Below are 15,044 nucleotides of genomic sequence, written 5' to 3'. Positions count from 1 at the left end.
GAAGAGCTAAGTGGAGCAGATCCCATCAGAGCAGAGCTTTGAGCATCCAACCCCGGACCAAAAGGCAACCCGGGGCCACCCCGCCCGGCACGGCGCCCAGCGCCGCCGCCGTTTCGGACGGTTCCCCCGACCCAGCGGCCTAGCCTCCAGGCCCGGCTCCGCAAACAGGCGACCGGACACACGTGCCGGCCGCCCCTGGCCGTCTGACCGTCGTCAGGTGGGTCAGCTGACCCACCTGAAGACGGTAGACGAGCTGACTTTATGATAACACTGGCTATGGATGAAAAAATACAGCCGAAATGAGCGATTTTGCAGAGATTATGTCCCGCGCTGAAGCTCCCCTGCCGTGGCCCCCGCTAAATCGGTTGGATCTAAATAACTTCTGAAGGACTCCGAACTGCACGGTGTTTGTCTGAGTGAGTATATGAGCATGCACACACCGATAAATAAGGTCCAGCTGTCAAAAAAACGGAGTTGCCCTTTAAAACTAGATTTAGAAGTTAAAGGCAGAAAAGCTCCCAACAATCTGGTTCTGTTTGAGTTCTGATGTTCAACTGGTCTTAACCACATTATGTTCAGGGTTGTGACTGTATTGAGATTGATTTCATGTAAATAAAATAACACTAAATTGTAAGGAAAGCGTTTGAGGTGTGGAGAACAAAGACAAAGTGGTGCACAGTGATCGTCCTTAAACTTGAAAAAAATACGAAAGAAAACATCAGAATCTGTCAGTTTTGATGACTGGATGTGTTCAATTTATTCAACAAAAAAAAAAATCCACAATATATGTGATACATAAACAATGTTAGAATTATTTATGGTGTAAAACAATACAGGCATGTTTTTTACCAGGTTTAGATGCATATTCAAAAAAGCAGTGAGATAACACTTTCTACAAGCTGTAATTATACAACCATTGATTACATGGATGTAGTACATTTTAGTTAATGCCAGTGTAGCTTTTTGGGGTGACCCCTTCATACATCAAATTACTATAATATCTTTATGCAGCATGTACTGTATTTTATGTTATGTTATGATGTGTGAAAAAATAAAAAAGTCAAAGTCAAAAGTCAAAGTGTACAAGAATTACTGTCTGAATATGTATTGAATTTAGTTGAGCCTGGATGAGCCTGGATATTATTAGAGATGCACCGGTACCTGTGTGAAATATCAGGTGATCGTCCTCATTTTCGTAAAAGATCTCTGATACAAATTGCGAGGATTACATGACATTGTGCTTCACAATTTAATACAACATGCATTTGTATCAGTACCCATTGTCCGCAAGTAGCTAAAAAGTTAGCATAAGAACTTGTACTTGTCCTTTGAAAAGTATTGGTGCAATCCGAGCACTCTGACTGATGAATTTAGTCTCTAAAACCCACAGACCGAACATGTAGAGAAAAGTGAAGTAACGTATGCATTTCAGCCAAATCCTGATTTCTATAAAACTAAATCACTGGAGCAAAAGAGGGATATTGTTTTAAGCATTTTGACACCTGTGATTTGCAGTTTTCTAGGTGTACAGTATATTTTGTAGATAGGAGAAGGTCATAGTGGTCCACGCAACCCATTATCTGTTAAAAACATGAGATTTATCATTAATATGGCTCATTCGAAGTGGACTTGCAACAGAACATCACTTGAATTTTACAATAAAATCACCAACCTGCCCAAAATGACAGAACAGCAAATCTAAAACATGCACCAAGAGAGCGATACCAAACTTTAAAAAGCATCAGATAAGACAGAACGATTTAAAGAACAGAATTCATGTGACGTTTTTCTTCTCACTGATGAACATTTAACTAAATAGATGCACCTTACTGTCAGGAAATCAAAACTTTAATACATTCTTTATGGACCTTATGTGATATATTTGATAGATAATTTTTTTCCAGTCAAGTCATATAATTGAATATAATTTGAAAACATTAAAACAGCATTGATATGAAAAAGAAAAGTTTGAGTGAACTTCCAGTGTGACACAAACTGTTTAAGCTAATAAACATGATCACAAGAAAGTACTCGGCGGTCACACAATACTCAGCCTCCTCCTCAGGAGCCCTGCGTCATTACCGGCTTCTGCAAGAAGACACACACACACACACACACACACACACACACACACACACACACACACACACACACACACACACACACACAGGCATCAGGCATTGCAAGTTATAATCAACATCATCAGCGAAGTGCGGTCTTTGATTAGGTTAATAGAATCAGTGATTAGCAAGTGAAACGTCTGATCAGAGAACAGGAAGAGGAGGCAGTGCAGGCTAACACTGAGAAACCTGTCGATCTTGATGAGTCACAGTAGGAGTGTTGACAGTGGATCAGCATGTGTTTATTCTCACATCAGGCGATTCTGAAGGTGATCGCTTCAGGACGACGGCACAGTGGAAGAACAGGGAAAGTTTTCTGTGCTGCTGCAGTGGCAGTAAGGCTACTCGGTCACTTATCAAGGGATTCATTCACTGAAAATAACATTTGGTCATTTAAATTGTTAAAAAACTACAATAAAGTAAAACATGAAAGACTTAAACAACACTAAAACACGTTTTAAGGAGTGTCCTCTAAAAGAGTGATAGCTCAGGAATCATTCATTAAACATTTCAGAGACGATCTGATAAAGCTGATTTTTTTACATTTATAAACACAAAAAACTGAAAAATGCCAAAAAAAAAAATAAAAAAATCTGTTTTCCAATTCTGTCTTTTTCAACCTGGAAAATAAATAAGTTGGACTATTTAAGCAGTAGTTCTCAAAGTGACGGGCACCAAACCTAATTCCAGCCAATTAGTTTTTTTCTTACAATTTTTTATTTTTTTTTAATAGGAAAACCTAATAAAAAAAAAAAAGGAATTGGATTATTTAATTTAATTAGGATGGTGAAATTAACATTGTGAACATGCACACACAAGCTCACACAGACACACACTGTTTTCAGCTGGATTGAGCACAAAGAGACATCTAATTTTTACTTACAGCAGTTTTAAGCAGGGATTAAACAAAAAAAGACCACAGCATGTACATGAAAACTGTTCCTGATATATAAAAAATCATCTTCTTACCTTTTCCAGAGAATTAAATGAGAAGTTTGATCAGCTTTAGCATCTAAATCAAGCTAAAATATTAGCTAAGGATGCATGATTACCAGCAGAGACATTTGAATGAACATCCAGTTTGAGTTGAAAGTGTATTTAACATCAATAGTCATCAGCTGGATTTAAGGCACAATATGTGATTTTTTTCAGCTTTAACAATTGAAAACAGACTTAATCCATCAACAGAACGTGAACAAACTATGTTGAGTATGTGAACTCACAATGCTATTAGCGATCGAATTAAAAAATGGTGAAGAAAAGGTAATTTAATAAAACCTTTCAGCACAACATGGTGCAGAGAGCAGCTCCAGTATCTGGTCTGTCTGTATGCTGATCAGAATGAAAGAAGCAGCTATTACTTGTAACGGTTCATTAAACAGGAATCACAGCAAACGCCGAAGCTCATGAGTAACAGCGAGTAAAAAGCAAACTGAGAGGACAGGCTGGACACCGCAGCTGCTTCCGTCTCTCATATTGTAGTTAAAACTTAGTTAATCCAGCTGTGATAATACAGTGGTATCATGCATCCTCATAATTAGACCATCAGTTAGCTTGGAGAGACTGATCTGAGTGAAAGAGAAGCAGCAAAAAAAAACAAAAAACAAAAAACAAAAAAACCAATCTGATTTCAACCTTCAGCAGATCCACCAGAGTAGAAGCTAAAGCCCAGCGTGAAGAGTTCACCTCTGTCATTACATCTGGAAAGTAACGGCTTCCGTTTTTTCACTTTTATCGAGTTTTCCTGAAAGCCAGTGAGAAGACTGGAGCCACTTTTGGCTTGTTTTTGCTAAAATCTGGATCTGCACCGCAGCTCAAAAGCCCAAAGCTTTCAGGCCAAATCAGCTCTAATCTGCTAATCCACCGGTGACAGAGCACAGCTAGTATCCAGAAACTCCCTCCAGCTCACTCTTTAGCGTATTAGAATTGGATTGTGGGTCTTGTGTTCAACAGAATCCTGCTGCTGGATTCAGTAAAGATTTAATCCTTTGTTTTTGAACTGTGTGAGACTTTCACTGATTCTGCAGCAGGAGTCACACAGATAGCTTATCTGGTGTTCAGGTTTGGTTAATTCTGGGATCAAATTGTACAAAACTACCACATTTGAGATTAATGAAAGTTTCGTCTTCAATGAAAAGGACTCATTTGATATCTTGGACTTTCTTGCTTTTGAGTGTTGGATTTGAGAATGATTGGAAAATGAGACAAAACATTACACTTATGCTTTAAACTTTTAGACTTTAAACTCAGTCTTTTTTCCCTTTGAAACTTGCTTCTTGCTCTTTTCTTTGTTAATGTCACCAAATATGAGAGATCTGTCACACCATGGAAAAAAAGACAATCTGCAGATTTTTGGTCGAGTTTCTGAAATAACTGATCACCTTGCAGAACTCAAGGAGAGTTCATGATCTCTTACACAAACACAGGAATAATACACAGTTAGATATGGTTTTCAGGCTATAAATAATGAAATAAGTACAACTTTGGTCAGTCAAATACTGAAAACTTTCAGGATGTCCAGACACACTGTGTTGCTTTCTTTTTCCAAATCAACAGTAATGCAACTGTGGAGGTGAACTCTCACGGCCCCCAGCGAGGTAAAGCGGGCTCATACCGCACAGGTAGCCCTGGTGTTGGGCTTTGCCAGCGGATTCCTCTGTGTCAAGGAGCCCCTGTTGAGGGAGTTCCTCACAAACCTGTCCACCTGGCCTGGAAACATACAGCAGCACAAACCCTGCTACATCTCTTCATTTGACAAGGTCATCTGCACGTTCCTGAGGAATTCTTTCACAACTCTTAACATTGCAACGTCATTCTTGGCTTGAAGAAAGAATGACAGCTTCTTGAAATGTGTATTGCTGTAACTACAAAAGTCATCCTAGATCAATTGACTCATTTTTTTCTAAAATACATCTTTATGAAAACAAATGCATATTTGGACTTCAGGCAGCTTCATCGCAGCGTGTCACGGTATCACTGTATAAAGGATGCTACTTTATTTACACACTGATGACAGTTAGGAAATAATAATGTCACACAAAGCTGAGTTACGTTTTGCTCAGGAAATAAACTGGAAAGTAAAACAGTTTAAGAGTTTTAGTTGACACTTTAAAAAAAAAAAAAACATCTAACCAAATAGAAATGCAATCGTCAAATCTGGTTTTGGTTAGGGATGCATCGATACAAGAATCGAGTGAATCTGCTCGGCGTATTCAGAGCCTCGGTCTACAGACTACAGCATGCATAGTGCAGTGTGCAGACAGAAGTATGCTGAAGACTTCACATTGTCTGAGATGTGCATTGCATCAATTCAAAGGCGTAAGGAGGTGTTTCACTGCAACATATTCCCTTTGGGTTTTGTGTTAACTGGAATTAATGGCATTTAATTTTAAGTACTAGTACTGGTAGTTGGTTATGGCAAGCTGCTAAATGTTGTACTCGTCCTTTAAAAAGGGTATCAGTGCATCCTTAGAGTATAAAGGGGAAATACTCCAGAAATGCGTCATTCCCTGTTGATTGTAAACACTCGCAGAGGGTACGGTCCACATTAGGCCCTGATTTTAAATTCGCTTTTGGTCTCAGAATCAAAAGAATTTGTTACATAAAAAAATCTTTATTGAAATTGCCTTTTTCTAAACTCACAGAGAGCTAGATATGCGCTCCATGTTGAGAATCAGAGTGTGTGTGGACTGGTTTGTGAAGGAGATCATGGTGTTCCCGGGGTTTAATGAGGTGAAGATGCTGGGAGTCAGCAGGGAGGCCCTGGGGATGGAGCTCAGGGGCAGAAAACGCTCTGCTTACTTGTGGGAAAGTTGTGGGAGAGTCTCCTGGCTTGGATCGGGATTGCTGACTGGAAGATACAAAAACAGGACGCAGATTAAAAGACATGTGGGGAAAATGAATGGTTTAGATTATACTGGGCACACTGGTGCTTTATAAAACAGTTATAGACGTCTGAAGTGTGTTGGAGATAAGAGTGATTCGATTAGATGATTGGAATCAGAGAGGGTTTAGCCAACAAGCTGAGATCCAAAACCACTGAGTCACAATAGTGAGTGAAGCTGGAGGATTAAATCAGCCCACAGCTTGATTCTGTTACTCACTAAATGATTTCATCTTTGAACAAACAGAAATTTCTTCACACTAAAATACGATATAGTGAAACAGTGAGAAACGTATTACGCCACAGTTATGAATGAGCCAGTATTACCCTCCGTCTTTTATCCACAGGCATGCCGGCAGCGTTCAGGGCAGCAATCCTGTCCTCCAAGAAAGACACCTTCAGACAGACAGGAAGGAAACTGTTGGATTTCAGTTTGATCATCAGGAGTTCGCAAACCGTGCTGCGGCTGCTGACGCTCACTCTACCTCGCTCTGTGCATTCTGCACGTTGGCGGCTGCCTGAGCCACCTGGCCCTCCAGCTCCACCAGCAGGGCCGTGGAGCCTCTGAAGCTGGTTTTCGAGCCGTCGTCCATCAAGAGACCTTTCTTCTCCGGGCTGTCGGACGACGGGAGGCCCTGCGGAGAGAGGAGAGTTCATCTGTCTCAGGAAATTCATTCAGAAACAAGCAGCACACACCAGAGCACACACACAATATTCATGTAAGTTGGCAGAAAGTCCTTGACAGTCAGTTGGCTCATTTTTGGTATTTAAAACCTTTTATAAAGGCTGATCGACCTGACAGTCAAACTGAAACTTAGAAAGAGATGTAAATCCAGACAAGAGAGTGTTTGTGGGGTGAAGTTCTGCTTTTTGCAGTTCATTTGGTGCAGCGGTCCAGTCTGGGTTTCATTCTCTGGAACAATATTTTCCCTTCCGCGCCTCCTCTTACACCTACATACCATTTCCTCTCATCTTCAACTGCAATTCTTTTAGTTTGCCTTGTTTTCTGGAAAGTGTTTCTCGGATGCAGAGTATTTTAAGACTGCCACAAGAAAGGTTTCTATTGAAGAGATTGCTGCAGTTTGGAGTCCATGTTGCTGTGGAACAGGAGTGTTATTTTGAAATGTTCAGAATCATGAATCTACTTTCAGGCTGTTTACATAACAACGTTTTGAAGTAAAAATGGAGAATTACGGTTGTGATTTGGGTGTTTGTTTTACAAACTCAGAGCTCGGAGCCCCTGAAAACATTGTAATTTTTCTGAAATACAGTGTTTTCTTCCAGAGTGTCATGACTCCCAGTCCAAATTCTCCTGGGATTTGGTAGTTTTAGAGTTGATGATCACTGTTTCATATTTAGGAAACTCATGTAAATGGATGAATCCTGATTTTAAAGCAGATATGAGCCATCACTGCAGCAGCAGCTTGGAGTAAAATACCTGATATCTCAGCTCAGTGTTGCTTTGGGACTTAAACTGAATGAACTGGCAGAGAAAACAATTCAGGCAACTTAGAAAATCAGCTAAGAATGACTAATTTCTGTGATCCTTCCCGTGTTTCAGAAAATCTGGGGGACGGCTGCAAAGGAAAAATAAACTCTTTGGTGGACTGACTTGATTTACGAGTCGGTTGTGCCGGAGCTGGATTCCAGGGGAGCTGGATGGACTTTCATGAACCAGGCTGTTTTTAGAGCATCAAATGTGCAGCGAGCCAGATGTTCAGTGTGTGTGTGTCTCTGATTAACTTTTCTGCCGGTAAACAAACAGCTCAGGCATGAACCCTTTTGTGTGAATAGAGTTCATCGCTCTACCTTCTGAGAGTCAGCCTGCTGAGCAAGCTCCTCCTCCGGTCTGGAAACCATGATGCTGGTCCTGGACGAAGGCCTGCTGGGGATCCTGGAGCGCATCGACTCCAGCGCCGGGCTTCTCCACCCTGGATTCTCCTGTGAGGAGAGCGGGCGGCGGGGCTCGTCCTCGTCGGAGGTCAGGCTGTGGTCGCTGATGTTGTCCGTCAGCTCGTGCAGCTTCTGCCTGAGCTGTAGCTCCTCCAGGTCCACGTCCTCCAGCGGAGGAAGAGGAGAGCTGCTGCTTGGACTCACGGAAGTCTGGACGGAGCGGAGGAAGGAACACATCAGTCTTAATATGCTGTGCAGCGCTAATCATAAAGGTTAATTCTTTGGATGTACATCACCGTTGACTTGATGGGAATCACCAGATGCTGATGGTTTTCCTGGAGTTCAAAGACAAACAGACCACAGTGAGGTGTTTCTGCCGCAGACATCACAGCATGATGATGCATTTGAGCAAAGTCTTTGTCTTTGTTCTCATTTCCTGCCGGCTTTGTACTGTTTATTGTCTATTAAAGTCTGAAATAACACATCTATCGTTGGACTGGCCCAAAATGTTTACGAAACCCTTTCCAGAAGCTGTAATTGCTCAGTGACTTGGGAACAGGGTTTAGTTTACTTCACATGTTGAAAAGGAGGCAGAAACGTTGCGGTTTTGCACATAGTTAGAAGGCTCTTACTCACTGGCAAGTATTTCCAGCAGTACAAACACACGAGCGTCTGCGATCAGGTCAGAATCAAAGATTTTCGTGAATAGACTCCAATCCTGTAGCTCATTTTCACAGTTTTTACTGGTCCCATCTATTCGTGCAGGATACTGGTCAAACACTCATGCAGATCATAGTGACACTTTCTTCTTTCCCACCATCTTGAATTCATCTGAAGCCTGTTTGATAATCCTACTTTTTATTATCTTTCCATTTTTGCTGATGACTTGATGACTATCCAGGTTCATGAGCCATTTCAGACTTTTGTTGAAGTCGGGGCTGTCAGTTTATTCAGTTCTCAGTTTTCTGCTCCTGCTTGTTGTTTGGCGTTTTCCAAATATTTAGTTTGCTGTATTTTCTGTTGAGTCTGCTAGTTTTTCTTTTTGTCTTAACCTGTGCGTGCACTCCATGAAAAGCCATTTTGCCAACTTTAACTCAACACAGAAACTATAAAGTTAAACACTTGATACAAACAGTTAAGTACGCCCAAATGTCATCAGACATTTGAACTTTTCAAACATCCAATCGTCGATCATCCATACGGGGCTCGGGCTGATCCAAGCTGAATGAATGAGTGAATTCAGGGTACAAGCACACCGACACTCACTGTTGTCACTTTCATGTTAGGCTTGTGAAACAAAGTGGACATAATGTTTGAGTGACGGCATCCGAAAAAATTGGTCGCATTTTGGAAATCCATGTACACAACAGCTGTGCTGAGAGCCCCTGCAAAAACCTACTTTTTCAAAACAGTTCCCAAGGTGTAAGTTTTCAATAATGCACACTTTCCGGAAACACTCAGCAGAAGCACCGCAACTGCACAGCTCTTCTGCACATGTGTGGTTTGAATGACAAACAAAATGTTTGCCTCTAGGCTGTCATGCATGATTTAATTGCAAAAACAACCAACGGCGCCAACTTGTGGTCTGGCATGCAAACTAAATTGTTTTCAGTTTTTCTGCCATAGTCATGTAATCAGACATTGTTTTAAAAATGTTGGCGTGTAAAGGTGTAATCTTTCTGGAACGAAAATGCAAAAAAGATGTGTTTTCTCTTGAAACACAGCCGTGGAACCAGGGCCTAAAAGGAGGACTTCATGGTGAGATGTCAATGATTCAAACAGTTCAGGAGTGACAGGTGGGACCCGTTTTATTTAAACCTCTGACATTTACACTCTGCTTCTGCCTTTAGTGTTTAAATGTGAGCTGTCAACAAGCCAAGAGCCTTAAAAGGTCTTCACAGGAAAGGTTATCTGGCAATGGATTTAAATAGACTTCCACTGTTACAGAGTGAGAACACCTTCCAGTCTGGGTGGAATTCACAGGTGTGTGGCTGCTCCAGCTTCCTCCTGCAATCCAGAGAGTTTCCCCACCCTTTCACCCAATGTCACTTTCACCCAATGTCATTCTATATGACTGACAGATCAACAGTTCATCACACGGCCAGCAGGAGCTCATGCAGGCACACAGGGAAAACATGCAAACTCCACATGAAAAGGACTGAAATGAAATTGAGAGAGAAAACTTGCATCTTATTGCCACCCTGCTTTTAGCTCAGTGGTCCAAAGCATGAAAGAGATGAGAGGAAACAGGAGTAGAAGACGGCTACAAACGAGGTCCAAACTGAACTGGCAGAGGTCAGTGGTCAGTGTTGTTTTTGATTGAAGACATTCTAGATGTTCCCTTCTCTAATCGACGATTTGCCAAAACAGGAAAGTGAAGTCTAACACTGGCAGAAAGACACCGACTCAAATGAATACATAAATGCAAAAGACTACAAAAATGAAAAGGACTGGGCAGTTATTCAAGTGTGCTTCAGATTATAGAAGGTTTCTCTTGGCTTCTATTGGCTGGAATCTAATCTGATCTCACCAAACTGAGAGCAGACAAACCCCTGAGCCCTCCTGTGACCTCTGTCCACATTAATGAAACATGTGCTACATGTCAACTGCTTTGCCGCAAGAGAGCGGAAAACATGGAGACTCCCTGATATTACTCTCATTTGAAGTGGGGGAGTCGCTAATTACCAGGCGAGCCTGAGCTCTGTGTTCGTTTAGGGTTTGCTGTTTTTGTGGGCTGGCCTAATCTCTGACAGTACGGGTGTGGATTTAGGGACTCACATTCAAATTAAAAACACCAAACCCACATAAGACACTGCTGGTGTTGAGACGACGGTGAAATACGAGTAACTGTGTTTATTATGAGGCTGAAACAACAATGAGCTGCAGCCAGAAGATCACAAGGCTGGGAAGGAAAAAAAAACAGTGCTCGGAACACAAGTTACACATATTTTCCTAAAAGCATTGCCAGAAATATAATTACCATTAACCAGCTGTTACTATTTAATGAACAATGGTTTCTGTGTCCACTGGGGGCAGCAACAGTCTGTGAACGCCACCCTGACATATAAACACTTTCAGCTGATCCAGTCAGGAAGCAGTTGCTGGAGAAATGCACCAATAGCAGTTTATGCCTACATGGCTAACGGGAATAAGAAGTTAGCACTGCTAATCCAAGTGATGGAGGATTTATGTCGAGATATGCTCAACTCAACCAGAAGTGATAACTTGATAAACTATAACCGTAGAATAATTAATAAATATCACAGGAAAATCATCAAAAATATGAAATATTCAGCATTTAATCTGATAATTGCTGCAGCTTCCCGTCTGTGTGGGTATAGGTCGTCCCGTCCCTCTTTCCTCTTCTTTCTGGTGTTTTCCACTGTCAATAGCGTCTCTTGTCTTTCTTCCCTCTGTTTCTCTCTTGCTGCAGGGCATGGCCGGCCGCTCCCCCTCCGCCATTCATCCATCCTGCTCTGTCTCCAGTGATCCTCAGATCATCTGTTTCTCAGTGGTAACAGCTTTGTCCATGAAGATTCTGGAATATTTTTTTGCTGTCTGCTTTTGCTTCTTTGTCAGCTTTGTTCCTGACCGCTGTCTCCCGTGCTTCAGGTCACATCTCCAGCCCTGCTTTTTAACAGTCCCTTGCCTTTGAAGCTTGTTTTTTTGGATTAGCTTGCATTTTGCCATTAAATTTCTGTTTAACTTTCAGACCTGTGGTCTGAATTGTTGCATTGTACGTCCTATTCAGTTCATAAAATATCAGCGACGTAATTGCAAACTCGAAGTGGCTCTTTATGCCCTGGAACACTTTAATGGCCATGCTCTAATTAAATAGCATATTAAGTAAATCCACGTAAAGGCTGAGGGATATCTGGGAAGGGTCAACCTTTGATAAAGCAGCAAGATCAGATGTTTGTTCTGCTACAGTAGATCTGACAGATTGCAGCTACAGTGCAGCTCATTTTACACATCTGCAGTCAGAAGGTTTACTGCTATTTATGTTCAAGGCCCATGCTTACACACGTTTTACTGTGGCTCATTTGACGGCACCAGGTCAGTAAGAAATAATGAAGACATGAGAGCACATAATGCATGTAATACAACCGCCCTGCCGTATTTTGATAGGAGATAGCTTTGTTCACATATCAAAATTTAAAGAACCAGACAAAACACACTGAAACAGAGCAGGAATAGTGGCTGCAGACAGCTGAAATATATTTATAGGATCTGTCATGTTGTTCACATAAAGTCACACTTGGAAACATGTTCCAATATGTGTATTTAAGTAAGAAATAATCATGAGCTGTAAATTTTAAGATGTCAGGAGCCTCTGTTGCTGTGGTACGCCATGGTACATATAAACACGATCCTGCCAGCTCTTGTACTGGTTTTGGCTTCATGCGTCTTTTCATGTAATCCCCGAGATCTCTTTCTGCAACAGCTGGATGGAGTCGAGATAATGACGCTCTGTTGACCTCCCTTTGGAAACACTGATCAGACTTACCTGGTTATGACTTGTGGAGACCTTCTGTTCAATACGGTTCAGGAGTGTCTCGATGGCTGACATGCGCCTGTCCAGGTCGGTTATCTGGATGGAGACAGAGAAACAACTCATCATATAATATCAATGCCCAAACAAGATGTTTAGTCACTTCCCCGACCATGCCACATGACTCCACGTTCACTCACACTGAAATATTTTAAAAGATTAAAGCTTGACTTCAAACATAGGTAATATCTTCATCGTAATAGATGATAATACAATAATATTTTCAGAGAGATATTCAGGTGAGGAAGTCATGCAGATGGTCATCTGATCCATCTCCGATGTCTGTCCCTCAAAGAAAAAGTTATAATAAATCCTCTTTTCTTTGCAAATAAAAGATTATGAGACACCAACACTCTTTTTCAACCCATACAACATAAAATCTGGTGGATTGTGTTTAAGTTTTCATCAAATATGGTATTGTTTCATTTGCTTAAAAAAACTGGAGTATTCTCCAATAAGAAAGTTGAGCCATCCAATTTTAATTAATTTGAATCAGTTTCCTATAAAAAGGGATGCAGAGTCCAGAACTTCACAGCAGAGATGGGTGGCTGTGGATTACATAGATTATGAGTCACAGTTGTCATCACACCACTCAGCGAGTCCTTGTACAATGTTTGAGAACATCCACATCTGTTACGCTTCGTTTTCTTTCATCCAGAGTTTTTATTCAATTCTGTACGGAAAATGTAGAAAGGCCTGTACATTAGTAGTGCTTGTTGATTCATCTCTGATGCCTGAATAATCAGATTACTGACGTCACCCTTGTCTGTTTCTGACTGGAGTGGCTTTCAAATCAACATCAAATGGAAAGCTACGTAACAGCCTTGTGCTGGGTGAGCAGCAGTGGTCTGTGGAGGCGTGCAGCCGGCGGCCAATCAGAGACGTCTGCCCTGTTTTTGATGTTCGAGCTGCATGTTTTCCCATGGATCCCGTTTCCGTCTTCCTTCAGTGTGCTGCCCAGCTGTGATGCTAATTCCCTGTGACCTCAGATACCAAAGGTATAAATGAGAAAGTCAGCTTTCCACTGGCACTGAAAACCAACGGTCCAGTCACTCTTTGGTTTAAACTCCTTAACTGTGAATCAACTCAAAGACCCCACAGCAAAGGACACATGAGGACACGCGCAGACTTATTGATTCCTGACAGCTGTCACGACCACAGCCTCCTCAAAGTCAGCAAAGCTAATGGTAAACAAAATGTGTTTTCTATCTGCGCCTCGTGGACAACAGTTGCTGTGATCCCTCCACATAAATAGACCGTGATCTAATGTATGTATGTAACCTCCTTCTGATCTCGCAGCTGTCTCCCATACGTCACTCATCATGTCAGCCGCATGGACCTGACTGTGTGTCGGTCTGTTACAGCTGCTGGAAGAGATCTTGACAGTAAAAGGAAATCTCATTTCTTCTAGAAAGATTCCTCCAACGTGACCCCAAAAGTAATTACTTTAAGCGTTCGTTTAAACAAAGAGCGATGACAGACCGGTCCGAACTTCTCTTTCACACAGCTCAGGCAGGGCAAGTTTATGATCAGAACAGTATTGTTTATTTCCCCATCTTTTGTTGCCTCTATAATTAATAACAAATTGCAACGTTTTGTGTTGCAGTGATCTCAGAGCTGAGCTTTCATGGTTGCAAGATGACTTTTCTTACCTCAGCCTCACAGCTGTAAGGCACAGGCTTCATCTTCTCAGGCCCTGTTTACACCTTTTCAGTGTTAAAATGAACAAATTTTTTGTTGCATTTTTGGGGTCTGTTTACTTGATAATGGCAGTCACAGTCACTGGAAAGCATAATTCAGATTTCTCCTCCTGTATCCTTCTCCCACGCCAAGTTAATCAGCCCACTGAATAAACCCAAGTTTATCTTAAAAAAAAACAAAAAACAAGAACAAATTGATTGAGGTGTCAGAGCAAGGTTCTTTCAGTTACTTATTCCTTTAGACATAGTCTACATAATCTGTTTTAAGTTACTATGTTGTTTTTAAGATATTTGCCTGCGTCTCTGTGTGAAGCACTTTGGCCACAACCTGGGTTGTGTAAAGAGATATATACAGTAAATGAACTTTTAGTGATTGATTAATTGATCTTATAAGCAAAGAATTAAAGGTGCTGTAGGCAGGATTTTGCTAGTCAATGCTAATTTTTCTGTGTTTTCTTTGGATTAAATGTTAGAGTATCCATTGATAATCCTTTAGGAGTGTAGCATAATTGCACTACCGCGAGGGCGCAGCGTTTCCATCTGTCTCTGTTCTGAGCTGAAAAGGAATCTCGACCGCTCCAGGTATCTTTGACCAATCAGAAGAGCCCATGAGGCTCTAACCATGATTGGTCGAGGGGCGTTTGTCGCACGTTCTTGTGGGAGGGGCTTAACTTGCGTAAGGGCATGATGTCAGAGAAAACAGGACAGGATTGGCTGTGCTGGGTTTCAAATCGCCATCTTAGATGGGTCAAATCGCCATCTTGCTTAGGTAACCTTAAGCAAGATGGCAGAGATGCGGAATCCTGCCTACAGCACCTTTAAAGGATCCATTTCCATTGAAACAGTGGACAGTTTCAGGTACCTGGGTGTTCACCTCAACAATATATATATGTTCG

The 15,044-nt window shown here is 41.5% G+C and overlaps 1 protein-coding gene across 1 annotated transcript in view; it reads right to left on the bottom strand.

The window, feature by feature from the left end:
- Positions 1 to 739: 739 nt before the first annotated feature.
- The window catches only part of mlphb (melanophilin b), a 39,642-nt gene continuing 25,337 nt past the window's right edge, over positions 740 to 15,044 (bottom strand). Inside the window, 8 exon segments of the mRNA XM_030112251.1 lie at positions 740 to 2,088; positions 4,735 to 4,829; positions 5,922 to 5,970; positions 6,331 to 6,399; positions 6,489 to 6,638; positions 7,813 to 8,106; positions 8,193 to 8,231; positions 12,404 to 12,487. Of these exon segments, the coding sequence (XP_029968111.1) occupies positions 2,062 to 2,088; positions 4,735 to 4,829; positions 5,922 to 5,970; positions 6,331 to 6,399; positions 6,489 to 6,638; positions 7,813 to 8,106; positions 8,193 to 8,231; positions 12,404 to 12,487 (807 nt within the window). The 3' untranslated portion in view covers positions 740 to 2,061.

Source organism: Salarias fasciatus, chromosome 16, assembly GCF_902148845.1.
Source record: "Salarias fasciatus chromosome 16, fSalaFa1.1, whole genome shotgun sequence".
Lineage (NCBI taxonomy): Eukaryota > Metazoa > Chordata > Actinopteri > Blenniiformes > Blenniidae > Salarias > Salarias fasciatus.
This window is presented reverse-complemented; position numbering and strand designations above follow the sequence as displayed.